Source organism: Mastomys coucha, unplaced genomic scaffold (genome assembly GCF_008632895.1).
Source record: "Mastomys coucha isolate ucsf_1 unplaced genomic scaffold, UCSF_Mcou_1 pScaffold21, whole genome shotgun sequence".
NCBI lineage: Eukaryota > Metazoa > Chordata > Mammalia > Rodentia > Muridae > Mastomys > Mastomys coucha.
This window is the reverse complement of record NW_022196904.1, coordinates 23666656-23693910: the sequence shown is the minus strand read 5'-3', so window position 1 is coordinate 23693910 and position 27255 is coordinate 23666656. Positions and strand designations below refer to the sequence as shown.

The 27255-nt window shown below is 49.5% G+C and overlaps 1 protein-coding gene across 2 annotated transcripts in view; it reads left to right on the top strand.

The window, feature by feature from the left end:
• The window catches only part of Wdr62 (WD repeat domain 62), a 41622-nt gene extending 19501 nt beyond the window's left edge, over positions 1 to 22121 (top strand). The window contains exons 11-33 of one of the 2 annotated variants that reach the window (XM_031386054.1): positions 516 to 694; positions 3934 to 4025; positions 5984 to 6109; positions 7865 to 7932; positions 8014 to 8135; positions 9486 to 9561; positions 10227 to 10338; positions 10416 to 10479; positions 11065 to 11187; positions 12164 to 12297; positions 14224 to 14276; positions 16883 to 17101; positions 17691 to 17756; positions 18315 to 18442; positions 18740 to 18843; positions 19136 to 19231; positions 19417 to 19548; positions 19786 to 19900; positions 20023 to 20152; positions 20232 to 20283; positions 20403 to 21065; positions 21568 to 21707; positions 21798 to 22121. In XM_031386054.1, the coding sequence (XP_031241914.1) occupies positions 516 to 694; positions 3934 to 4025; positions 5984 to 6109; positions 7865 to 7932; positions 8014 to 8135; positions 9486 to 9561; positions 10227 to 10338; positions 10416 to 10479; positions 11065 to 11187; positions 12164 to 12297; positions 14224 to 14276; positions 16883 to 17101; positions 17691 to 17756; positions 18315 to 18442; positions 18740 to 18843; positions 19136 to 19231; positions 19417 to 19548; positions 19786 to 19900; positions 20023 to 20152; positions 20232 to 20283; positions 20403 to 21065; positions 21568 to 21707; positions 21798 to 22061 (3258 nt within the window). In that variant the 3' untranslated portion in view covers positions 22062 to 22121. Of the gene's footprint in view, positions 1 to 515; positions 695 to 3933; positions 4026 to 5983; positions 6110 to 7864; positions 7933 to 8013; positions 8136 to 9485; positions 9562 to 10226; positions 10339 to 10415; positions 10480 to 11064; positions 11188 to 12163; positions 12298 to 14223; positions 14277 to 16882; positions 17102 to 17690; positions 17757 to 18314; positions 18443 to 18739; positions 18844 to 19135; positions 19232 to 19416; positions 19549 to 19757; positions 19901 to 20022; positions 20153 to 20231; positions 20284 to 20402; positions 21066 to 21567; positions 21708 to 21797 lie in introns of those variants that run through there. The other variant, XR_004122962.1, reaches the window with a different exon arrangement.
• Positions 22122 to 27255: the final 5134 nt, after the last annotated feature.

The window sequence follows — 27255 nt, the reverse complement described above, 5'->3', positions numbered from 1 at the left end:
AAAAAAAAAAAAAAAAAAAAAAAAAAAGAAAGTGTGGTTTTCTCATGCATAAAAGGGGCGTGTGGGCTAGAGAGATGGGGCAGCAGTTAAGAACACATGCTGCTCTTGTAGAGGACCTGGGTTCAGTTCCCAGCATCCTATGGCAGCTCATAACCAGTTAACTCCAGTCCCAGAGTATCCAAAGACTGATTCTGGCCTCCTCAACACAGCATGTGCATGGCTGGCAAAGCACTCACACATTTTTTCAAAAGGTCTGGAGGCAGCTTATCCAGCTCTAGGAAGCTCTTAGAGGTCCTCCATCTCCTCATTCTATCATGTAAAAGAGCTGTCGTCTTCATGCAGCCAGATGGGGAAAGGCCACCCAAGGGTTTGCTTAGTACCTAGCATCTCCTCTAACTGCAAGAAAGCTCCCCTCTTGAACTGAGCTACTCAGGAAGGTCTGTGCTGTGGGAGGCACTGAGCACAGAGCTGCTGTAAGCTCCTTGCAATACTAACCATAGCCTCTCTTCCCACAGTCTCTGCTGAAGGTGGTCTATGTGGAGAATGACATCCAGCACCTTCAGGACATGTCTCACTTCCCAGACCGCGGCAGTGAGAATGGGACTCCCATGGATATGAAAGCTGGGGTTCGAGTCATGCAGGTCAGTCCTGATGGCCAGCACTTGGCTTCAGGCGACCGCAGTGGAAATCTGAGGCAAGTGGCCCTGATTCATGGCTGGTGTTCACCTCCTGGATCCAGCTTGTGGGGATCTCAGGGCACCGGGAGAAGTCCTGATCTTGACACCTCAGCTGATGGTTGGGAATAAAGGACAATGGGTAGTAATCCAGTGACCAGCAGCATCCCAGGACTTCAACTGGGAGGGGCTTCCTGAAGGTCCAAAGTCATAGGAGCTGCCAGGACCTCAGCAGCTTCATGGAATAGCTTCCTCACTGGCCAGGGAGATTTATGGAACACTCTCACATGCACTGGGCACAGAAACTAAAAGGTCAGTGGGAGGAGCCAGCTGTAAGGGCTTGGGTACTGAGGATTCTGTGCACTAGAGCAGAGAAGGCCTAGGTGGTCTACCCACCTCACAAGTTGTTCATTACTTTTATGTGGTTGTTTTTGTTTTGTGTCCCGTGGGTGTGTGGGCGTGTCTACCTAGAAGAGGCTAAAGGGATGCCAGATCACCTGGAGCTTAAGTTGCTTGTGCTTGTGAGTCACCTAACAAACTCATGTCCTCTGGAAGAGCAGCCAGTGCTCCTAACTGCTGAGTCATCTCTCCAGCCCCTGGTGTGATTTTTTTTTTTTTTTAAACAGTCTTATAGAGCCAAGATGGCCTTGAACTCCTAATTCTCCTGTTTCTACCTCCTGAGTTCTGGGATTACAAGTGTGCACATCCATGTCCAGATTTGTTGTAATTTTTATTTATGTATCCGTGTGTACGTGGGTGTGCATGCTTGTATGTGCCTGTATGGAGGTTAAAGGTCAAGGTTGGTTCTCCGCTTTTGTCACTATTACACATATTATCTTCTGAGACAGATCTCTCACTGATCCTGAAGCTCACCAGTTTGGCTAGACTGGCTGGCCAGCAAGCCCTAGGGATCCCCTTTATGTCTGCTCCCAAGTGCTGGAGTTCTAAGCACATTCTGCTCTAGTTAGCTTTTTACGTGGGTATTGGGGATCTACACCTGGATCCTCAGACTTACACAGCAAGCACTTTACGTACCGGGCTATCTCCCCACTGTCTCAGTCACTGAGACTGGATTTCATACGCTAGGCATCCCAGAATGGCCTAGAACTTACCGTGCAGCCCAGTTCAGGCTTCACTTTGTGTCTCTCTTCCTGCCTTAGCCTTTAGGGTGCTAGTGTTGTAGGATAGACATGAGCAGCCATCATGCCTACCTAATGGGTACTACCAGAACATGAGCTCTGTTCAAAAGAGCAGGTTTTAAGGTGGTACATGGTGGCTATGCCAGCAGAGTCTTGAAAGGAATAAGCAAGTGGGGAAAAGACTACAAAGCATGTGCTCCCACAGAGGGCAGCTAGCTACCACGGAGTGATTAGGGGATTGCTTCTAATTAATTAATTAATTTTTAAAGATTTATTTATTTATTTTATATATGTGAGTACACTGTAGCTGTCTTCAGACACACCAGAAGAGGGCATCAGATCCCATTACAGATGGTTGTGAGCCACCATGTGGTTGCTGGGAATTGAACTCCGACCTCTGGAAGAACAGCCAGTGCTCTTAACTGCTGAGCCATCTCTCCAGTCCCTTGTAGTTTATTTATTTACTGCACGTGCGTGTGTGCATGCACGTGCGTGTTATACTGTGTGAAAATGAGAAGGCAGCCTTTGCGGGTCAGCTCTCCCAGTGTGGCTCCTGGAGATGCAAAGCATTAGGTTTGGCAACTGTCGCCTTTCCTCACCGTCTGTTTAGCACTAGTCTGTTTTTTGTTTTTGTGTGTTGCATTTTTCTTGTGAAATTCTGTGATTTTTAAATATTGGCAATGTGATATCAGTCACTGCATTGAGTGAGGTAAGTGTGTCACTAAGCTGCTCATGGTGGTGACAGCTGTCCCCTGCCTGGTGATGGCCAAGCACTGTGATGCCATTGACTTAGTCCTCTAAGCCTGCTGTGGGTAAGCACTGGTTTACCTCTCTTTTATACAACTCACAGCAGACAGTAAAGGAGCTATGGTGGCAAAAATGAGCAAAGTCTACATCTGAGGATGTTTAAGAATGAGGAATGAGTTGGTAGGTGGTGGCGCACGCCTTTAATCCCAGCACTTGCGAGGCAGGGCAGGCGGATTTCTGAGTTCAAGGCCAGCCTGGTCTACAGAGTGAGTTCCAGGACAGCCAGGACTACACAGAATGAGGGATGAGCCAAATGTGGTAGTGACACCTTTAATCCTACCACTCAGGAGACAGAGGCCAGCCTGGTATACAGAGCAAGGTCCAGGACATCCAGGGCTACGTAGAGAGACCCTGTCTTTAAAAAGAGAGCAGGAAAAAAGAATGGAGAATGAACAAAGCATAATGGTGTATTCTCCTGAAAAGCTGTACAGGAGGAGGCTTAGTTACGCATGCTTACTGCGCTCACAGAGGACCATGGCAGATAGCTCATACCTGCCAGGCTTTAGCTACAGCTCTAGATGATCTGATGACCTCTGCAGGTATGTGCACGAATGCACACACAAACACAAAGATGCACACACGTATATTTAAAAAATAGGTATGCAAGTTTAGACTTGACTTAAAGACAGAGACAGGTGAAACTCTGTGAACCTGAGGCCACCATGGTCTACATAGCAAGTACAAGGCCAGCTAGGGCTAAATAGAGGACCCTCTCTCCCTCTAAAAGGATAAATAATCTGTTTTTATTTCCATGGGAGGCCTCCCCTCTTCTGAGGAGAAGGGAGGGGGAGTGAGAGGGAGAAACTGGAGAGAGGAGGGGGAGGGGAAATCAATCAATCAGGAAAGAATAGAAAGAAGGAAAACAGCTGGGCCATGGTAGTGCACGCCTTTAATCCCAGCACTTGGGAGACAGAGGCAGGCGAGTTTCTGTGAGTTCCAGAACAGCCAGGACTATACAAGAAATCCTGTGTCAAAAGAACAAAAAGAAAGAAAAGAAAGGTAAATCCATGAATATGGTCTCTAATTCTTTGCCCTTTTCATCAGAGACCACCTATGACATTTAGCTCTGTAAAAATGGCTTTTGCTACAGAGGACTGTCCTCAATCCCTATGATTATATTTTGGCCTGTGAATACAAGAAATCATGCCTGTGGTCTCCTTGCCTCTGCACTGTTCCCTTTACCACAGCCATGTTCTGGATGGGAAGATGTAGTTTGGCATCTCAGACTACTTGACATGATAAGACTGCAGTACTGGCCTAGAGCCAGGCCAGGAGTTGTGGGCAGGGTACAGTTGGCAGTGTGTGTCTCCCAGGATCCACGAGCTGCACTTCATGGATGAGCTGATCAAGGTGGAGGCCCATGATGCTGAGGTGCTGTGCCTGGAGTACTCCAAGCCTGAGACAGGTGAGCCCACAGCATGCTGAGGTCAGGCAGGCAGAGCCACAGGAAGCAGCAGCTAGTGAGAATCTTCAGTAAGAGCCCTGTTGCTAGACTCTGGACCACATTGGCTTGGATTCTGCAAAGTAAGGCAGCCAAAGGCTTATGCTGGTCCCATCAAGGCCTGAGGTAGTGGTCTCAACATGCCTGAACCTCATCAAGGCCGAGATGGTGTGTGAGTGAGGATGTGAATAAGCTCATTGTCTGCTGGATGGACAAACGGCTAGGCATTCCTTTTAAAATGTTAGATGGCTACAGAACAATTGCAGGGATATTATAGCAAATACATACAGCCCTTTCATTTAGATCCGGGTTTGTCTTTTAAATGTAGTCTAGCCCTTTGATGGTCATGACTTCCTCTGCTTTTCTCTCCATTGTTCAGTGTGTATGCGTGTGCTACATACAGATCAATATAAGAGCATATATATATGTTTTTTTTGCTGGGTGATGTAAAAGTTCAGGCATAATGTCCCCTGACCCTCCATTACCCTCAGATGAAGACCATCTGCATTTACATGACTGTGTGCTAGGAGTGGGGCCCAGTCCTGGAACATTACCTATCATTGTAGGTGCCCTGGGTCTTGTCTTGGTCACACGTATCCATACATGTGTTTATATCTATCCATATGCACACACATGAAACACTGTCCTACACTTATCAAATACGTGTTTCCCACTTTGATACCATGATATTTATATGATGGTTGTTACTCGAATTTTGTCAGTTCCTAAGTATTGTCTCCCATGGAACCCTCGTTTCTGACCTAGGCTCACATGTTTTGACTATCTTGGCTTTGTTACCGTCTTTATTCTGGAGTACTTCCCAGTCTTAACTTGGTATTTGGACCTTGGCTTTCTGCAGTGTACAGGACAGTCATGTAGAGCTTCCCTCCATTTGGAGTTTATCTCTTTTCTTCATTTTAGTTCAGACAATACACTTTTGGAATAATATCCTGTGTTGAGTTGCTTTTTATGCTGCTATAATAAATACCATGACCAAAGATGATGTATAGAAGAGAGAATTTATTTTACCTCATTCTTCCAGAGGGATAGAGCCCATTTATGTCAGGGAAGGCATGATGTGTGACAAGAACAGGAAATCAGCTGACATTTTTATCTGCATACAGGAAGCAGAGAGAGCAGGACGTAGGGTGAGGCTGTAAATACTCACAGTTGGTCCCCAGTGACTGATACACTTCCAGCAACAAGGCTCGAGCCCCTGAAGGTTCCATTACTTCTCCATACAGGAGGACCAACTGGGAACCACGTGTTCAACCACATGAACCTATGGGGGGCATTTCTCATTCAGACCATCATTATCCAGTTTAGATGGAGTTACATCCTGCTGTGACATGATGAGTCTCCATACCAACCTTCGTTTTTTCATCCTCCACACTCTGCCCATCAGATTCTCTTTCAGTGTCTCTTTCCTGAACTAGCCCAGCCTCAGGCTGTGTTATTAAAACTCTACTAGGTGACCAGAGCAGGCAGAGTCTGAGAGTGGATAAGTGAGGGGGGTGTGGGGGGAGGCCCAATGAAAGGATTGGCTGAAAGTGGTCAGCAAGGCCTGCCTGGGGTCTGGGTAGCCAAGACTCAGAGCTGGACCATGGTTTGAAGAGAGGCTAATAGAGTGCCTGGGCTTCCCGTGGCAGCCCATAGTAGGACTCACCGGGAGGAGTGCTGTGGTGAACCTAGGTGCCTACTATAGGTAAGTGTAGCGCACACACACAAGATTTGCCTTTACCAAATTGGGAGCTCTGGGAAAAGACTGCCTAGAACCCAGGACTTGGCCTTCCTTGGTTTGGGGCAGCTTAGCTGCAGCTCTGGAGCCAAAGACCCCTTCTCCAAGCATTGGACATCTCAGTCACCTGCTTATTTGGGAAGTAGAAGCATTGTTAGCCCAGGCTTGTCCTCTTCACTCACAGGAGTGACTTTGCTGGCTTCAGCCAGTCGGGACCGGCTCATCCACGTGTTAAATGTGGAGAAGAACTACAACCTTGAGCAGACACTGGACGACCACTCCTCCTCCATCACTGCTATTAAGTTTGCTGGTAAGCTCCTTCCCTCCCACCTGCTGGCCCCCAGCAAACAGGCCTCTTTGTTTGCAAGGAAGCACAGACCTGTCCTGTGGCCTGAGAGAAAGAGTAGCAACTGGGGGTTCTTGGTTCTGGCTTCTTGGTTTATTAATTTATGAAAATTAGTGTCAATAATGCTATTTTAAAAGGGAATGGGAAGCCCGAGCTGTGCTAACTCTGTACCTATAATCCCAGTATTCAAGAGGCAGAGGCAGGTGGATCTCTGTGAGTTTGGAGCCCACCAGAGATGGTCTTGTTTTGGTTCACAGTTTAATAAGGTACAGGTCTAGGTAGGAAGGCATTACTGTAGGGGTAAGAGAAGTACCCACAGTCAGGAACAGAGGTTCGTGCTGAGGCTATTCCATACAGGGCTGCCCCCACTCAGGGTAGGTCATCCCGCCTTGGTTAAACCTCTGCAGGTTTCCTCACAGACATGTACGTGCTATGTTCCCGAGGTGACTGTTCCGTAGTGTGGATGTACCATCACAGAGGCTGAAGAGGTGGCTCAGTAGGTAGAATCCTCTCATGTAAGCCTGGTGATCTGAGTTCTAATCCCTAGCACCCACATGAAAAGCTGCCTGTAATCCCAGTGCTGAAAGTGCTGAGACATGGTGGTGGCGCACACCTTTAATCCCAGCACTTGGGAGGCAGAGGCAGACGGATTTCTGAGTTCGAGGCCAGCCTGGTCTACAGAGTGAGTTCCAGGACAGCCAGGGCTACACAGAGAAACCCTGTCTCGAGAGAAACCCTGTCTCAGAAAACAAACAAACAAACAAACAAACAAACAAAAAAAGAAAGTGTTGAGACATGAGGATTCTTGTGAACTCCAGCTTCAATGAAAGGTGAAGACCTATGTTTTCCATAGCTAAGGTGGAAGAGGCAGGCACTATGGCTCAGCTAGTAAAAGGTACTTGCTGCCAAGTCGGTGACCCTGGGACCCACATGATAGAAGAGAGAACCAATCCCGCAAGTTGTCCTCTGACTCTGCATGCACACTATACACTGCGTACACAATAAATTAATAAATATTAAAAGAAAGAAAAGGCAGAAGGTGACAGGAAGATGCCTAGTAGAGTCTTTTAACCTGTGGGAGTGTGGGCCTGTAATCTCAGTATGGAAGTAGGGCTAGGTGGATCATTTAAGAGTATTCTCAGCTCTATAACAAGGCTCTCAAGTGCAGCCCACACTAGCCTCCAACTTACTGTGGAGCTAAGGATGACCTAGAGTCGATCTTCCTGCCTTTGTTTCTTAAGTGCTGGGATCACAGGCATGGATCACATACACGCACAGTTTTCACTTGTTCTGATTTATTTTACAGTGCTGGGGCCTTGAGCATACTAAACAAGGGTTGTACCACTGAGCTACATTCCTGGCCCTTAGTTGTTCTTGTTTTTTTTTTTTTTTTGTGACAGGATTTCCTATAGCCAACCTGGCCTAGAACTTGAGTTCCTCCTGCCTCCCCTGCCTAAGTGCTGGATTACAGAGTGTGGGGTTACCAACATGCATCACCACCCCCGTCTCAAAATGCTGTCCCCTCTGTGCCCTGTGTGCCCATGCTCTGCCCAGACCTGCCTCACACAGTGTCTTAGAAGGCCTCCCCACCAGTAGGAACCTTTCTGATCCTAATAGAGTTGGTTGCTTGCCCTGAAGTAGGATTTCCTAGCTTCCCATTTCCCTCCTTCCTGTGTAGCATAGAGCAGCCCTGTCCAGCCCCTTCTCCTCCTCTTCCAGGCACCAGAGATGTCCAGATGATCAGTTGTGGAGCTGACAAGAGCATCTACTTTCGCAGTGCCCAGCAGGTAAAGTAGGGTGGCCTCCTTGGGGACTAAGATTAGGAGCTTGTCAGGGGTGCCCTCTGAAGGTCTTGCCTGCCCTACCAGACCTCGGATGGGCTGCACTTTGTCCGTACCCACCATGTAGCAGAGAAGACCACCTTGTATGACATGGATATTGACATCACACAGAAGTATGTGGCAGTGGCCTGCCAGGACCGCAATGTAAGGTGAGGAGTTCCTCCCCAGCTTGCTTCCAGCTTGGCCTCGTAAGATCTTACTTGCTTGCTAACTGTCTTCTCCCTGAGAAGAGACTGCCTGCTTTTTCTCACTGTTAATCTGTTCCCTGAAAAGCTGGGGAGGCTGATGGGCCCAGCCTTTGTTTCTTAGAAGTGTGCTTCAAGCAGGCATGTATCATACCTACTGTAAAGCAGGTTCTTAGGAAGCTGAGATGAGATCACTCTTCAGAAGAGCTTTATTAGAAGAGCCAGAGGCTCTTGGCCATAGGCAGCCATGTATATAATATGACAGGGGTCCCAAAAGCAGTGACAGCCCTTCAGTTCCCAGAATATTAGGAGAGGTACAGCCTCATGGTAGTGTGATGAGATGTTAAAGGGAGAGAGAGCTGGAGTATTAGGAGATGTAGTGCAGTCTATGGCAAGCACAATAGAGTCAGTTCCCAGAGTATTAGGTCTAACATCATAGGCAGCATTGAGGGCCCCAAAAGGAGAGACAAGCCTTTCAGTTCTGTAAGACAAAGTAGGTTTCTGAGAGGCTCAGGGTGGGAGGATTCCTATGCCCTAGAAGTTACAAGGCACTGATAAAAGTAGTTATAATTCAAGGTTGTTTCCTAGCTGTCTGAGGGAGGGAGAGAACTCAGCTCTGTAAGAGTTGCAAGGTCACAGCAACTCCGCTCTGAAGCTGAGAAAGAGACTGTAAGAGGATGGAGCCTCTTTTCAAGGGGAAGAGAGTGTCAGAGGATCTTGATCCTCATCATAGCAGTATATGCCTGTAATCCCAGCACTGGGGAAAAACATTGGGGGTTCAAGGTCAGCCTTAGATACATAGCAAATTGGAAGCCACTATGACCTACACAAGACCTGGACTCAAAGCTGCTCCAGCAGGCTTGGCCTGCAGACTTCTGGCTCTCCTGGGACTGTGGGGACAGAGAAGTCACAAACTCAGCACTTATACTGTCTCATTTGAGCTCCTGTCTGGACAGGAGAATGCTGCTATCACAGTGGGGGCCACGGTAGCCCAGCCCTCCTTCATGAAGCTCACAGTCCATGAAAGTACATAGTGGTCATGGCTGAAATGAAGGGTGCCTTGGGAATCCTGAGTGACCTGAAGGAGGGTCAGGAGCTGTCAGGGTTAGCCTAGGGAAGGTGTTCTCTGCTTCCTTCATGGGCTCCTTCCACCTGGGGCGAAACCCTAAACTTGCTGTGTGAGAGGGACGTAACCTCTGCTTGAGGTGGGGGCTCTCTCCCAGACATCATGGAGACGGGAGGAAGTCGAGGGCAGCAGGGCCAGGAGGAAAGGGAGGTGTTTTCTGCTCCCACATGGCAACCCCACTTCCCCAGGGTCTACAACACAGTGAGTGGGAAACAGAGGAAGTGCTACAAGGGTTCCCAGGGCGACGAAGGGTCCCTGCTGAAGGTGAGTGTGAACCTCAAAACATACCCCCAGCACAGCTCCACCCTGCCTCCGAAGGTCTCTGTCCACTCAACAGTGCCCACTCAGGCCTGGCTAACCAAGGGTGCTTGAATTGGAGCAGAGGGAGGGGTCCTCTATTGCTGAGTGGGCTCTAGCTTGGGTGACAATGGGGTGTGGCTGGAAGAAGCAGAGAGACTTTCACTTCTCTCCTGGCTTGTTCTCCCACAGGACACAGGACAAGTAGGCACTTCTCAGAGACTCTGGCCCTTGGGAGTTGTTCTGAGTTTAGGGGTCCCTGAATAACTAGTTCCCAGCTGTGCCTCAGGCTGACTGACCTTGGGTGGGTGTTCATCCTGTTTGATCATCTGTCAAATGCAAATAAAAACAGCTTCCATCCTAGGGTTGTTCTGCAGAGGATTAAATTTCTAGGTACTCAGCCCTTAGCCAAGGGCCTGGCCACTGTCATTTCTGCCCTGGTGGTTACTAATTCTTCACCAGCAAAATAAAAGCAGAAACTCCTGCCCTGTCAGGATGTGTCATGAGCCTGCCCTGAGTTGATTCCCTGTACCAAGTGTCCAGAACAAGAGAGGTGGTCACTCTGGTTGGTACCAGGCATCCCAATAGGGATAAAGCAAGCAGCTAAAGATGACATGTGGCTTTTCCCTCAGGTCCACGTGGACCCCTCGGGCACCTTCCTGGCCACAAGCTGCTCTGACAAAAGCATCTCCATGATAGACTTTTACTCAGGCGACTGTGTCGCCAAGATGTTCGGCCACTCAGGTATGTGGCTGCCCGTGCCCCCTTCCTGCTCCCACAGCCTGACCTGGAGTAAGAATGGCCCTCTCCTTTGCTTGCAGAAATTGTCACTGGCATGAAGTTCACCTATGACTGCCGCCACTTGATCACAGTATCCGGAGACAGGTAGGACAAGTGTAGAGGCTGCCCCTGGGTGGGCCTCACTCTAGGAGTAGGTGGGCATGCATCGTGGGGAGAAGGGCTCAGTCCTAGCATGCTGTGCTTTTAGCCTGTATGGAGAGTGCATCAAAGCTCCCAGCTTACCCTCACTTCGGTCAGTATACACCTTGAGTCATTTCCAGCCCTAAGTTCCACCCCAGACCTGTCATTTCCTTGTGATATTAAACAGGCCCTTTCCCCTCTCTGAGCCTCGGTTTGCTCTGTAAGAGAGGTGGCCCCATCTGTCTGAAAGCACGATGCTGTACCCTGTCTATGGGATTGGTTGGTCCTGGGGAAGGAGGTCTCTTGTTTCTCCCTTTGATTTACCAAGGTTCTGCCCAAAGCTCTTTTCCTTGAGTGTTGAGGCCCCAAAGCAGGCCCTAGTTTGCTGGAATGCCTGAACCTTGAGCCAGTGTCCAAAGCCCTTAAACTAAGCTGACAGGGCATCTGTGGAGTGGGATCTTAGCTATGGTGATATGGGGGGCTCCAGGCTCAGCTGTGGCTGTGGCTTCCACATGGACTTTCTTCTACTTTGTGCCTTGGTCTTTGCAGCTGTGTGTTCATCTGGCACCTAGGCCCGGAGATCACCACCTGCATGAAGCAGCACTTGCTGGAGATCAACCACCAGGAGCAGCAGCAACAGCCCAAGGAACAGAAGTGGAGTGGCCCTCCCAGGTCCTGCCAGCCCCAAGACCAGTGAAGTGGCCAAGGCCAAGAAAGCCCTGGCTAAGCCTCTCTAGCCTTAGCCTGTTGGGAATGTCAGACTTAGGAAACAAAAGTTCCAAAAACATAGCTGGGCGGTGGTGCGCCAAAAACATAGCTGGGCGGTGGTGGCGCACACCTTTAATCCCAGCATTTGGGAGGCAGAGGCAGGCGGATTTCTGAGTTTGAGGCCAGCCTGGTCTACAGAGTGAGTTCCAGGACAGCCAGGGCTACACAGAGAAACCCTGTCTCGAAAAAAAACAAAAAAAAGAAGTTCCAAAAATATACTTATGGAAGGTTTTAAAGTACAGAAATCTGATGCTTAGAAGGCCTTTCCTTCCCATCAGTGGAGAGGGGTGCTCAGGAGAACTAGCAGGGACTCCAGTATCACTGACATCCTCTTACCCTTTAGCACAGAGCTGGTCATTCACTTACATGAGTTCCCTAAGCACATTGCTTTAGTCTTTCAGCCTTTCTCAGACTGTTTTGGAGTAAACTCCCATAATGCTTTTTAATACAGTCTGCCAACTAGCCCAGGCTGGCCTTAAACTCAAGGCAGTCCTTCTGCCTCAGCCCCTAAGTGTTAAGATTATAGGCATGAGCCACAATGCCTGACTCAGATTCTGATGTGAGACTGAAGGTGTTGGTGAATGCTCATTTTAGCAGGAATGTTTAGAGGTTTCTTTTCTGCTCTGGGTCTATTCCTGTCTGGCTGTCACCCTGGAAGCTTTGCCAGGGCCTCCACTCAGGCTCCCAGGTGCCTGTGAGGAATGACTGTGCAAGGCACCAAGGGAAGGGGCCCTCGCTGGTGCTATAGTTTTGAGACTAATCCCCTGCCATGTGGCTACCAGCAGTCATAGCTGAAACTTTGGACAGACTCAGCTCTAGACAAATCCCTGTCTCACCCCATTTACCTATATTTCTCTCCTTTCTGTTTTCCTTTCTGAAGCCAGGAGACATACACATCCACACCAAGTGAGATTCGTTCCCTGAGTCCTGGAGAGCAGACAGAGGATGAGATGGAGGAGGAATGTGAACCAGAAGAGTTGCTGAAAACACCATCCAAAGAGAGCTTGGACCCAGGTTAGGGAAGCAGGACCAGAGCCTTGGGTCAGAACTATTAGTATAGTATTGAGCTGACGATTTTGGCTGATGTAACTGAAAAGTGAACACTAGTCAAGGTTTGCTGGGTCTAAGAAGTCATGTGATACTAAAAGGAAGATCCTTTCCCACTGAGTGTTGTGCACCTGCCTGTTATCCCAGCATTTAGCTACATAGCAAGTTGAGGCTAGCCTGTGCGTTTGATCCCAAAAGATCTCTTTGAGTTCAAGAATAGCCTGGTCTATATAGGAAGTCTATACATTAGCAAGTTCCAGGACAGCCTGGATTACATAGAGAAAACCTGTCTCAGAAAGAAATTTTGCTGAGTGTGGTTGCTCACACAGGTAATAAGGAAGAGGATTGCAAGTCCCAGGCCAGCCTGAGCTACATAGTAAGTAAGACTTTATCTCAAGCTGGGCAGTGGTGACACACGGCTTTAATCCCAGCACTTGGGAGGCAGAGGCAGGTGGATTTCTGAGTTCAAGGCCACCCTGGTCTACAGAGTGAGTTCCAGGACAGCCAGGGCTACACAGAGAAACCCTGTCTTGAAAAACAAAAAAACAAAAAAAACAAAAAAAAAGCTGAAGAAGTAGCTCTGTGCACAAGCGTTTGCCTGGTGTATGTGAGACCCTGGTGCAGTACCACACACAAATGCATTAGGAGGAAGCCTTTTCTCAGAAGCCTCTTCCAGGCTCTCAATGCATCTCACTGGCTGTTATGCCTCCAGCTGTAAGAGAGGCTGGAAACAGACAGAACTGGGTGCCTGTAGGGTGGCTCTCCTGAGGGACAGAAAGACTTTGGTTCCCTGATACATAATAACTGTGAGAATTTAGCTGGAAAAAGCAGGTGTAATTTTTCTTATCTCGCACACTCCCAGTCTGCTGTTCCACACTGACCACTAGGCTGGTCTAGATTATCAGCCTTCCCCTGAACACTAATATTCTGTGTGCATTGCAACACATCCTATTATGGGTGTAAGTCTTGGTGTACTGTAGCTACTGTTCCCCTCTCTCCTCTCAGAAACAACATATCCGACTGTATGTGAGTGGATGTAAGGCAGAAGCCCCATCTCTCACAGCATCTTAATACAGTTTTTTCCCACGAAATTGAGCATTTAGTTGTTTCCTTTGGGGGGGCGGCAAGGGGCAGAGTTTCTTTGAGTAGTTCTGGCTGTCCTGGAATTAACTCTCTGTAGACCAGGCTCACCTTGAACTCAAAGAGATCCACCTGCCTCTGCCTCTGAGTGCTGAGTGCTGGGATTAAAGGTGTGTGCCATCACCACCCCGTTCAGTTTTTTTCTAACTTCATACCATGTTGTGAAAGCTGCACCCACCTTCCCTGGGTCACGTACTTGGGCACTGAGTATTTTTCCTGAACAGGCACACAGGATTCTGACATCAAGACATTTTTATTTTAAAAGGGAACCCTAAGAGTGCTCCAGATTCAATTGGATATGCTATCCAAAATGGCGTGTGAGGCTATGCTTACTTTCCCCCACACTGCGATACGGATTGAACTCAGGGCCCTGCACATGCCAAAGCTAACACTCTACCGCCAAGTCCCACTGTGGTCTTGGTTTTGGTCTTTTGAAAAGAAGCTGTCACTTTGTATCCTGGACCTTCTTGGAGCTCTTGCTTCTCCTGCCTCAGCCTCCTGAATGCTGAGAGTATAGGCTGAGATTATAGGTACACTCAGCCCCCTCCCCAATACTTAGACTTGTGGGCTCTTCTAAGTTACAGTATACCTTATTTAAATTTTCATTTCTCTGACAGTTAGTGAGGTTGAACATCTTTTGACCCACCCATGGGTTCTTGTGCCACCCCTTTTGGAGAAAACGCAGTTGTAAGTATGGTCCATTCATCCCTGAGGTTGCTTGACATGTCTTTGTGTATCCATGTGTGTCTGCAGATCCTCAATGCCTACTGACCAATGGCAAGCTGCCACTCTGGGCAAAGCGGCTGGTGAGTATACTGGGAGGATGGGAGGTTTAGTGGCTGGCAGGGGAGCCCTCCTCTTCCCTTCAGGAGGTCCTTTGTCCTCTCTCTGTCTCCTTTCTGTGGAGAACCCCATCATCCTTTCAGTTTCAGCTGAGGCAGCCAGTGGTTCAGGCAGCCATCTGCCCCAGGCCTGCCACTGTTCCAGGCATTGGAGGCGGGACAGGGAGCAAGGGATAGTCCTCCTGTGAAGGGAGGTGGGAGAGGGCATGCACCCCACATTAAGTAAGCAAGCCGCGTAGTGTTTGGGAGCTGATATATGTAAGTGAGGAAACAACACCAGGAAGGTAAGTAAAAATTGTTCAGGATATCACTTTAGTGCTGAGTGGCATCTGCTGAAGTTTCCAGAGCTTAAGGTAGTGACAGGAAATAGGCCAAGGGACAGGGGTAAGAGGCCTGGAAGGGGGTCTGGGGGCTAGATCAGAGGGAAATGAGTGGGCTTTAGAGGGACTTCAAAGATGGGTATAAGGGAAAGAAATACTACAGAGACAGTGGGAGGGTGGAAGGAATGGTTGTTTGTTGCCAAGAATGAGGGACAGGCTAAGAGCCCATGAGGAGAGGCTGGCAGCAGAACCCTGGCCTGTAGCCAGAGCTGTGGTACAGGCCTGTAATCCCAGGTATTCAGGAAACTGACACAGGTGGACCACAAGGTCAAGGCCTGTATGCACTGAGGAATGAGGAAAAGACCCCTAAGTGGGAGTGAAGCAGTAAGGCAGGCACACACTCAGCATTTGGGAGGAAGGGGAGGGGAGGGAATGTGGAGTTCTCGGGGGTTCAAGGCCAGCCTGGGATAAATGCCACTGTTTCTAACAAAATGATGGGTTGGAAGTGACAGCAATTGTTAGTGTTCGTGACACCCTCGGCTATGGCAATGCACCTCTCTAGTCCCAGCACCAGAGGGTAAAGACAGGATTAGGTCATCCTCTGCTACATAGCAAGTTCCAGGCCAGCCAGGGGTACATGATGACATGAGACCCTGTCTCAGAAACAAAGAAAATAAGAAGTGGTAACAAGTATAAAAAGAAAGCTGGGAAATGGGTTACAACACAATGAAGCCTTAGGCTTAACCTCGGTACTGCAAACAGCAAAAAAGGTTTATAACTTTATTTCATCCCCATGGCCATGCCTAGGTCAGGCCTTGCCTTCGCAGGCTACAGCTTCTTGCTCACACATTTTGATCCAGTGACGTTCACCATGGACAGGATGCTACTTGGTTCACAGCCCCTTTGTTGTCTTTTACTCAGTCTTCACTTATATGGAAATCATTAACCTATTATTTTAACTTCCTAGAAAACAATTTTATTTTACTTTTTGTTTTGTTTTTGTTTTTCGAGACAGGGTTTCTCTGTATAGCCCTGGCTGTCCTGGAACTCACTCTGTAGACCAGGCTGGCCTCGAACTCAGAAATCCGCCTGCCTCTGCCTCCCAAGTGCTGGGATTAAAGGTGTGTGCCACCACTGCCTGGCTTATTTTACATTCTTAAAAGAGAATTAAAAGCTGGGCAGTGGTGGCGCATGCCTTTAATCCCAGCACTTGGGAGGCAGAGGCAGGCGGATTTCTGAGTTCGAGGCCAGCCTGGTCTAGAGTGAGTTCCAGGACAGCGAGGGCTACACAGAGAAACCCTGTCTCGAAAAACAAACAAACAACAAAAAAAAGAGTATTAAAAAAAAATTAACTGAGCACATAAAAATTTAGGTGGTGCATGCCTTTAATCCCAGCACTTGAGAGGCAGAGGCAGGCAGATCTCTGAGTTGGAGGCCAGCCTGGTCTACAGAGTGAGTTCCAGGACAGCCAGGGCTATACAGAGAAAACCTGCTTTGAAAGGACAAAACAAAAAAACAAAGCAAAGCTTTCAGTGGGGCTTTTCCTATCCCTATTTCACAGACAGAAAATTTGAAGTCCAGAGAAGTTAAGTACATATTCAGCTGTCTCACAGTTGGACATGAGAAAATGTAGAATTAATACAAATCACAAATGTGTCCTCTTCAGCAACAGCTTTGGTAGAATAGGAACAGGGCTGTCCTTGAGTGATAGACAGGTGACAGAATTTGTTGGTGAAATAGAAGTGACATGGGAGGGACAGACCACATTGGGAGGAGAATGACTGCCACTGTTTGGGGGTTAAGAAACTGCAAAGAAACATTGGTGCTGGTGGGGCTTTGGGGGTAGGGGCAGATAGGGCTATCAGAAGTGGAGCCTCCTACATAGTAACTCTGAGACACCCCTGTGGAGAAGCGGCAAAGTCTTGTTGGTAAGAGGTTCCAAGCTAGCCTGGTGGCTTACACCTGTAGTCCCAGTTCTTGAGAGCTGGATCAGAGAGACTGGCTCTTTGGGAGGTTCCAGCCACCATGGGCTACAGGGTAAGACCTTATCTGGAGGAAAGTTGGAGGGAGAGAGTAAGAGAAGGGTGGGAGGAAGGAAGCTAGGTTCAGAATAGAGGCTCATCATGTCTGGAAGCTGTTTTCTTAAAGGGTGTAAAGCCTAGGGACCACATGAGATCTGTGCAGTCTTTGTTGAAAGTAATAGATGCGTGGCTATGGCTAGCTGCCTGACAATTGTCTCTGTCCCTCAAGTTAGGGGATGATGATGTGGCAGACAGCTCAGCTTTCCACACCAAGCGCAGCTACCAGCCACATGGCCGTTGGGCAGAGCGGGCTGAGCAGGAACCCCTCAAGACCATCCTGGATGCCTGGACCCTGGATTCCTACTTTACACCCATGAAGCCTGAAAATCTAGAAGACTCTGTTCTGGACTCAGTAGAGCCACAAAACTTGGCAGGCCTGCTAAGTGAGGTACAGCCAGTCCCCCAAGCCCACCAGCCATCCCTGCACTGTGGCTGCTCACTCAGGGGTGAGGAGAGAGGGTTACAGGGGATGGTGGAGGGCGAACAAGCAATCTTTGGGAGTGGGTCACTCAGAGGCTCTATCATGCTCTTTTTTTTAAAAAAGATTTATTTATTTTATGTATATGAGTACACTGTAGCTGTCTTCAGACACACCAGAAGAGGGCATCTGATCCCATTACAGATATTTGTGAGCCACCATATGGTTTCTGAGAATTGAACTCAGGACCTCTGGAAGAGCAGTCAGTGCTCTTAACCACTGAGCCATCTCTCCAGCCCTTGACCAAGCTCTTAGAGCTTGGGCCCCAGGATAGGCTGCTTCTCTGAATGGGGAGCACTCAGGTGGGCAGAGCCCTGGATTATCCCCTCCTTGCTTGTGACCCGAGGTAAGAGGCTTGCCTCTCTAGTCTTAGTTTTCCAAATAATGGTTCTATTGCCTTAGAGAACCCAAAGATGCAGGGCTCAGCCCTTACTCTTTTTTCCTAGAGGGCAATCCTTTTCTGTTCTAATGCATACATTTCCTCTTTACTGTGACACAGTGTTCACTCGGTAACGGACACCAGTCTCCAGGAGAAGGCTTGGTGAGCTACCTGCTCCACTCAGAGGTACTTGCCACCTGCACCACCCACAGAGCATGTTCTGCCTCCCAGAGAATCTCTTCTGACCCCAAGTCCTTACCCACCCACCCCACCTGAGGGAGCCCATGCTCTCACCTCTCCTCATGTCCTGGTTTGCCTGTTTTGTTGTGTTTTGAGACAGTCTGATCATGTAACTCTGGCTGTGCTGGAACTCATTACACAGACTAGGTTGGCTGTGGACTCAGAGACCATCTGCCTCTGCCTCTGGTGCTGGGATTTAATGTGTGTGCTACTGAGCCGGCCCAGCTAGCGCTTTGCTTATTCTTGGTTGTCCTGTAAGCAGACAGGGTTAGGCCTCCTCTGGACTTAGGTCATACCTACACCTTATCTGTAAAGGGGCTGCTGATGCCAGGGTTGGGGAGGAGGTCTGGCTGAGTACTGACTTAACACTGTCTCTGATGTGGTGTCTGTCTGGCAGTGGGGCTGTGGGGTCACTCCTCTGCAACCTGTGTATAACTGCTGGCAGTATTCAAGGGCCTGGGGTGAACCTGCCTACCTCAGAATGGCTCTGCTCTTCACTCCTAGTCAGGGAGTCCCAAAGAAGACAGTCGAGGCCACCCCTCCTACCTGCCTCTACAGAGGGAAGCCACTGAGACAAGAGAACTCATCCTCTGCTCCCCAGAAGTGGAAGTGACAGTTACAGGGATGCACAGGTGAATGTCCTATGCACCACAGGGAGCCATAGGAGAGAGGGACTCCTGGTGAGAGACCCAACCTGGAAAAACTTTGTTCTCCCAGTGGCTTGTGGGAGTGGAAGTGGGTGAGTTGAGGGGCTGTCTCAGTCAGGCTTAGCTACAGCCTCACTTTCCTGGGTCCCAGGTTGGATGCGGGATTTTGTTTGGAGGCAGAAGAGGCTGGGGTGTGCTCTGGAAACAGGGTGTGGACCTCCGGGTTCTGGGAAAGGACCAGTTGTTAATTGCCAGCATAACCCCACCCTGACGGTGTTGCAGGGAGTATTACGAGGAGGAGGCAGAGGCAGGACCCGAAGACCAGCAAGGCGATGCCTACCTCCGGGTCTCCTCTGTCAGTTCAAAGGATCAGAGCCCCCCTGAAGGTGAGTGGGGAGCAAGCAGGTACCCTCAAGGTCTGTAATGGCCTCTTGTGGGCACTGTTAGTGGCCTTGACCCAGTTCTCCAATGTTGCTAATGTCATAGAAGACAAGGTGTTTCCTGTTATCTGAGGATGCTGAGCCACTAACTGAGCACTCAGCTCTGCCACTGACTGATTGGGGGCCTTGCTGGTCCATAGAAATGTGAGGGGATGCGTATCACTCCATCCTCCAAATGGAGAAACAAATTCCAAAGCATCTGGGCAGTGCGCCCTGTCTGACCCCTCTATCCCTTCAGACTCGGGGGAGTCAGAGGCTGAACTGGAGTGCAGCTTTGCCGCCGCCCATGACTCAACTCCTTGCGCGGACCCTGGCCCTCACCTCACCATGACAGGTAAGCCAGGTAAATGTTCCTATCAGTCCTGAGCCTCAGTTTCCTCAGTGGAAGACTGCTATTTCCTGCTCAGCCTGGTAGCAACCAGGTGTGTGGCAGGCGAGTCTGGATTTCTCCATTGTCAAGCATCTGCCGTGACTCATAGTGCCGACAACTCCTCTCCACCCTGCCTCCCTCCCATCCAGAGCACTCCAGTACAGAAGAGCTTTCCCAGCCTGAGGTGCCAGGTTTGGGCAATGGCTCCTTACCCCAGACGCCTGAGCAGGAGAAGTTCCTTCGCCACCATTTTGAGACACTTACTGATGCCCCTACTGAAGGTAGGATCTGACCTTGCACCCTGATTGTGTGTGTGTGTGTGTGTGTGTGTGTGTGTGTGTGTGTGTGTGTGTGTTTATGTGTGTGTTTAGTGACTGGAATAGTGTGGGAGTTCTTGGGTAGTCTTCCATGGTAAGGTGGTGAAGGATGGGTGGGAGAGCAGAGAGTCTGGCCCCTCAATTCACACCTAAGGCATCTGAGATGCTGGCAGGCCTGAGGGCCTATGGGTATCTTCCTAGAGCTCTTTCATGGATCACTGGGAGACATAAAGATCTCAGAGACTGAGGACTATTTCTTCAATCCCCGGCTGAGCATATCTACCCAGTTCCTCTCCCGCCTCCAGAAGACCTCCAGGTAGAAGCTAGTGACCCCTGTGCTCCCCTTGTTCTACCCCCAGCTCCAGGTGGAAATATGCCCCTCAGTTACCCCAGGGTAAGTCTTTGTGAGTGTGTCTTCCCACCTGGCTTCCTCCCCAGGTTCCCTCCCCGGCTGCCCCTGCACCTTATGACGTCTCCAGAGGTTCTTCCTATGGGCCAAGGGGGCAACCAGCCCAAAGCAGGGCCCCTGAGAGCAGGTACTGGCTACATGTCCTCAGATGGGACCAATGTGAGTATTGGAATCACTCTCTTAGGACACAGGGCTGCAAGCCAGGAGGCCTTGTCCTTACCAAGAGTTGTGCTTGCAGGTCCTCTCTGGGCAGAAGGCTGAAGAGACTCCAGAGGCCTTGTGTCTACCAAGTAAGTCTCCCCAATCCTAGAAGAACAGCCCTGGGTGCCCAGAGAAGCCATGGGAGTGTCTGTTCAGAGGGCAGGGCCCTGAGGCAGGGGTGCAAATGAACCATCTACTTCTTTTACAGCCCCTCCCCTCGCAGGCCTGGCATCCTGTGTCCCTCCTTCCTCAGTGCCATCCACTGACAGGAAGCCTCCAACACCCACATCTGTAATGACCACAGGCCGGGAGCAGAGTACCTCCACCCCATCTACGTGTTCTTACCTGGAGTCCACAACAAGCTCACATGCCAAGATAACGCGTAGCACCTCTCTGGGGGACAGTGAGGGCCCTGTGACAGCTGAACTACCCCGGTCACTTTACAAGCCCTTATCCCCTGGCCAGGAACTCCAGGCCATCCCCACTACAGTGGCGCTCACTTCCAGCATCAAAGGCCACGAGCCTGCACTGCCTTCCTGGGGCAACCATGAGGCCCGAGCCAGCCTGAAACTGACCTTATCCAGTATCTGTGAGCAGCTCCTCTCTCCACCTCCACTGGAGCCACCCACCACGAATGTGTGGTCTCAGGAACCTGTGGATGTCCCACCTAGTATGGCAGTCACAGTAGCCAGCTTCTGTGCACCCAGCAATGTAGACATGAGCACCCTGGGACTCCACAGTTCTGTGTTTCTCCCAAAGACCTCAGCCTCTGGGCCCTTAACCCCTCCTGCCCACCGTAACAGCCTCCAACTTCTGGAGACCAGGCCTAGGGTGTCTGGCAGCACTGCTGCTCTCCTGGAGCCCACCCCTGGTGAGTATTGCCCTTGGGATGTGGCTAGAACCCTAGCCCATCCCCTGCACTACTTGACTCACCTCCCCAAGTGGACACTCAGCCTGGCCACAGAGGCTGGGCCAGGTTCACTCATTCATTCATCCATCCATTCCCTCATTTACATAGTCAATGAGCATATGCTGGCCTTTGTTCTAGGTCCTGCACCTGGGCACATGAGACTTAGTAGCAAACAAGAGAAGGTTGATTTCCTACACTAGGGGAGAAGCCCAGACAAAACTCACTGTCAAGCTTATCACAAGGTGATACAGGCTAGTGAGAAAAGTAAGAGAAGGAGGTCAGCAGTATAGCTTCAGTTTCAGGGTGGCCGCAGGCTTTAGGGAAAAGGTTACATTCAGCAGAGCCCTGGAGGGAAGAGGAGCCTAGGGGCCTGAAGACAATGGTCCAGGCCCAGCCACCTGGCCTCTCCTGGGCCATCTAGAAAGGCAAAGTATCCTAGCCATTTACTCCTCTCTACCCCTAGATGCAGGTGTGATCCCAGACAGCCCTGGACACTGGGACACAGAAGTCCCTCCCCCAGCACTCCTCGACCCAGGCAGTGTGGGATCAGTCTTGCACAGGCTGCAGACTGCCTTCCAGGAAGCCCTTGACCTTTACCGCATGGTAAGCCAAGGAGCCCAGGGCAGGGTGGGACAGTGGGGAGGGCTCCCTGCCACTACCTGGCTGTCCTAACAAGCCTACCACCCCTTACAGTTGGTGTCCAGTGACCAGCTGGGTGCTGAGCAGCAGCAGGCACAGACTGAGCTGGCCTCCACCTTCCACTGGATCCTCAACCAGCTAGAAGCCAGCAACTGTATGGCTGCAGCTAACTTGGCTCCACCCCAGACACTGCCTAGCCCAGGTCCTCTGTCCCCACCTACACTTTGTCCCCTGGCCAGCCCAAACCTGCAAGCCCTGCTGGAACACTACTCAGAGCTGCTGGTGCAGGCAGTGAGGAGGAAGGCAAGGGGAGACTGAGAGCCTGCTGCCCTGGAGAAAGAGATTTGTAAACAAATAAACCGACAGTTGTTTCCTGGAGCCTGTCCTGTCTGTAAAGCCCATCTCAATGGATGCAGAGAGAAAGGGCAGAGGGCCCCCTGCATGGATGAAGCAGCCTGGAGACTCATTTAGCTCGGGGCCCTGTTCTGTGGACCTGCTGACAGCCATAATGATGAATGTATAACCTGGCTTCCCAGGTAGCCTGAGCCTAGCAAACTGAGCCATTGCAGGGGTCATACTCTTTACCATTTCCCCTAGGAGGAACAAAGTCATTGGAGCCACTGCAGTCTCAATGGGCCTGAACTTGTCCTCAGTATATATACTACTGGCCAACAGCCAGCCCTGGGCCAAATCTCACTGAATCCTGCAGGATCCCATTGCTGTTGTCCTTTCTGCAACAGGGAGTAGAAAACAATCCCCACTGAACAAACACTGCGGGACAGCAGACCCAAGCCACTCAGGTGCTGAGCTCTGTGCTGCCTCCACTAGGGAGAGGACTGTCCATCCGCATTCCGAGCCGCCAGCTCCCTCAAGCAGTATAGTCCTGAGAAGGCCAGTCTCATGTCCCATGTCCCTATAAAAGGGAATCTAGCAGAGAGGTCTAAAGCACAGAGCCAACACACCCAGCTTCATCCCATCCATTACGAAGGTCCACAGGCCTGATCTGTGGGCAGTCGTGGTAGCTCTAATTAAGATAACAGCCGCCAGGCAGTGGTGGTGCACACCTTTAATCCCAGGGCTCAGAAAGCAGAGGTGGGTGGGTGGATCTTTGTGAGTTCAAGGCCAGCCTGGTCTACCGGACATGAGGGCTATTTGAAGAAACTTGTCTTGGAAAAAAAAAAAAAAACAGCTTTGTTAGTTAGACCTGAGTGCTGCACAACAGCTTGACTCTAGGTTTCTCCTAGCTTGGTAGCAGACAGAGGGCACCTGAGGGGAAAATAGCTCTCCTCCCTTAGTGTGTCACCCAGGCCCATCCTTGGCTTCCCTGATACCAGGACAGTTCCTAGGTAGTGAGATACCAACTTGCACAAGGGACATTGTTAGCATCCAGAACCTGCCTGCGGCAGATATTTGGGTGGGTCCACAGGCCTGTCGCCAGGGCAACGGCCACCATATTCCCAGAATCCATTGGGTTCAGCTCCCACCTTTACCTGGACTGCTACATCACGACATATGTATATATATGGGTACTTTCCTCCATCTTTCTCTCTCTTCTTCTCTCTCTCCCCTCTCTCTCTTCCTGCGCTGCTACCCCCCTACCCCCCTTCCAATTAAACCTCTTACACATGAAACTGCCTGGGCCTGGTGTCTGCAGACGCTTCCTGCCGCAACTCAAAACCCATCAGACATCAATCATGAATTTGAGTCTATGAGATGGAGCCACTTCAGCTGTTTCTCAGCCAGCTCAGGTGACACTCAGAGCCTGCCTAGCCACCTCAGGACTTCATAAAGTTATATGTTCACCCTTGGCTGAGCTGCATGTGTGATCTGTGGAGAACAACACACACCATAACAGGAAGACTTTTTTTGGGGGGGGGGGTGTTTCAAGACAGGGTTTCTCTGTGTAGCCCTGGCTGTCCTGGAACTCACTCTGTAGACCAGGCTGGCCTCGAACTCAGAAATCCGCCTGCCTCTGCCTCCCAAGTGCTGGGATTAAAGGCGTGCACCACCACTGCTACAGGAAGACATCTTAACACCCATTTGCCAAATGAACAAGCTGAGGGTATGTGGCACACACCTGTAATTCTGTTACTCCCCAGCACTTGGGAGGTGGAGATTGGAGGATCAGGAGTTCCTCAGCTTACTGTGTGCCAGCCTCAGCTACACAGTAAGTTTGAGACCAGCCTAGGTTACATCAGACTCAGCACAAAAAACAAAACAAAACAAAACAAAACAAAAAAAACCAACAGGCTGAGTTGGCTCTACGGTTAAGAGCACACACTGCTCTTCCAGAGGCCCTGAGTTTATTCTCACCACCCACACTGGATTCATGTAGCTCCATCTCCATGGGTTGCAATGCCTCTGGCCTCTGCCCTATACTTCGCACAAACATATGTGCACACAAAAGTAATATTTTTCCAAGTGATTTTGCCCAGGTCCTTTAGAGATTAGGTGGAAAAGTGCAGCATGCAGATGAGCTTGGAACCCTCTTAGGCTAATCAGCTCTCAATTGGATTTACCAGTCTTTGGCGCATGAGCCTCCCAGGAGATGCACAGATGCCACGCACACTCGTCTACTCCAGTCACATCCAAAATATTGGGGATAAAATCCTGATTAAGGATAAGAGGCAATAAGGATCCAAAATGAGCTCTGTGCCTCCTGGATACTCAGACAGTCGCTGATATCTCCTAACTCAGACGTGTTCCAGATCAGTCTTTCCAATCATCAACACGCCCTCATAATTAGGCATAAAGGTACCCCAAGAAATGATTCGTAAATGGCTAAGATTGGGCATTATTTCCTGGCCAACACAATGTTACCAACCTATCCTAGTTTAATACCAAGCTGTCCATAACTTGGAATTTCTCTCAAGGAATCTGCCTTGCCAGAGCTGGCAACCGAGGTCAAGCACATTCCTTAAGGCAGTTAGAAATGTTTTACATACTAGAAAATAATGAAGGGCTTCCACTCAAAGACATTAGCTAGAAGTGTTAGGTCAGAACCCTAGTCATTGCCTCCAGCAAAACCATAGAATTAGTATAGGAATACCAAATTAGCCCCAGCAGGGAGGGGCACTATTGCTCTTCCGCCCACTTCACAACTAGATATGTGATCTTGGTCAGTAAGATCACTGACCTTAATGTGTCACCTGCCTACATGACTCTTGTCATCTGCCCTGCTTGCTATATGCTACTTAAGCCTGCTTGTCACTTTGTATAAGTACTTGGACTTGGACTCGAATGCAGGACTAGCACTATGGACTCACAGAAGGACTCGCACTAGAACTTAGATGGGCTAGGACTCAGATTCATGCAATCCACAGTCCCCGGGGCCCAGAGCACTTGGGCCGGGGGGATGCAGCACCAGTTCAGAGGAGATAGCTACTGCTTTAGACCCAGTGTGTTTTAGATAGCCTCAGATGTACCTTAATTGCTGAGCCGCCAGATTTACCATCTCTCTTTTACAATGACTGTAAAAGTCTGATGCCATTTTTAAGAAATACATTCAGATCCTATACTTCATGTGTCACCTCTGCCTGTCATTTCTTCGCCTACACCTTGTCGGCCTGACTAGGATCCCCGTTTCTCCCGTGGGTTGAGGAAGGCCCAGATTGGCCGGCCTGCGGCACACAGAAATCCTTCCTGGGCAGGGATGTAAAAAGTGCAGGCCCCTAGCATGCACCAAGCCCCCAGGGTCCTATCACCACCTACAATGAGTATGGTGGTACATGCCTGCAATCCCAGCACTTGAGAAATGGAGTGTAGGCATACATTTTTTGCAGCCTACTTTAATAAACATTCAACCTGTCCTCTTGCCCACCAGAAGCGGTGGAAGAGAAAAGTTATTAGGATATGTGGGAAGTGGACCTGTTTAGCAATAGTTCTATGGAGGCAAGCTCGATTTTCTTTGTCAACAGTTCAGTCCTATAGCAAGCACCAAATACAAACCAGCAGCTGCAGACCAGTCCTCTCAGCAGGCAGATACCACGCATGAACCGCAATTGTCATTCAATCCTGAAGAAATGAAACGGCAATGCTTGCCAACTGGCGGTGGAACCAATCAATACATGTGTGTCGTTACCGAAGAATATCAAAGTGGAGCGAATCAGACCAATACTCAGTGGTGTCTTCCACTGTCTATAGGGTCATATTTATATTCCATTAAACGTCCTTTCACCTATCTGCTATAGCAAAACATCCTTTCACCTGTGTGCCCCAGCAAAACATCATTTGACATAACTGACTTTTCAAATAAGCCAGAAGTTTCCACTTCAGTGGAGCCAGGAGGATCATGAATTCAATACCATTCTGGGCTATATAATAAGTTGAAAGCTAGCCTGGGATACATAAGACTCTCTTTTGTTCTATTTTGTTTAAAAAGGGGAGGGGGCGAGATGGTTTAGCAAGTAAATGCATTTGCAACACAAACCTGGTGCCTCTAGTTCAATCCCTTGAACCCTCATGTCTTAGTGTTTCTATACGTGTGATTGAAAAAAAAAAAAACTCAAAACAATCACAAAGACCATAAGTCACTTGGGGAGGAAAGGGTTATTCACTTCCATGTTATAGTCCATCGCTCAAGGGAAGCAGGAGCTGATGCAAGGGCTATAGAGGGGTGCTGCTCACTGGCTTGCTCCTCACGGCTTACTCAGCCTTCTTTCTTATAGAACCCAGGACCACCAGCCTACAGGTGGCACACCCAGTGATCTAGGACCACCTGCATCAATCAAGAAAGTTTACCAGAGGCTTGCCCACTGACCAGTTTGGTGAGGGCATTTTCTCAATTGATGTTCCCTCTTCCCAAATGACTCTGGTTTGTACCAAGTTGATAGAAAACTAGCCAGCACACCACATAAAGGTATAAAGTGAACCAATTCCTATGGTTTGTCCTCATGGCCTATGTATGCATGCCCTCACACCAACACCACCAAATTTTAAAAAATGAAATGTACCTTTTCTTCCCAGAAAGCCTTTGTAATGACTATTCCCTCTGGCTGGAACTGGGATTCATTTTCCTCCCCAGCTGTGTAAGATCAACTTGGGCTACAGAAGACCTCTATTGAGGAGGCAGGGAGTATTGAGATGGCTCAGGGGGTAAAGGTACTCGACATGCAAGCCAGAGGGTGGGCCCCACCCAAACCTCTAGGCTGGACTAGAATCTTTTGGTTCCAAGAATTCCACTCTCCCTGTTTTGCCTATCCCAGCTTGAATCACTTCACTTAGTTCAATGCTGAACTAAGTAAGGTCCTCCCATAGTTAGAAGAATAGAACTACATTCAGAAGACTGTTGGATAAATCAGAGAAGGCAACTGTGAAGAAGAGTGTTCACAGTTCTAAACTTCTAGTTCAGACATCCAGAGAAGGACTGAACTAGAACAGCCTACCCAGAATGGATGGGAGGAGTCCCTGCATTCACTAGGAACTGGACTGTTGACAAACCAGCATTCTAATGCCCTAAGCCTGAATGAGGCCATGCCATCTTTGGAAATCTAGAGATCAATGAGAGAGAGAG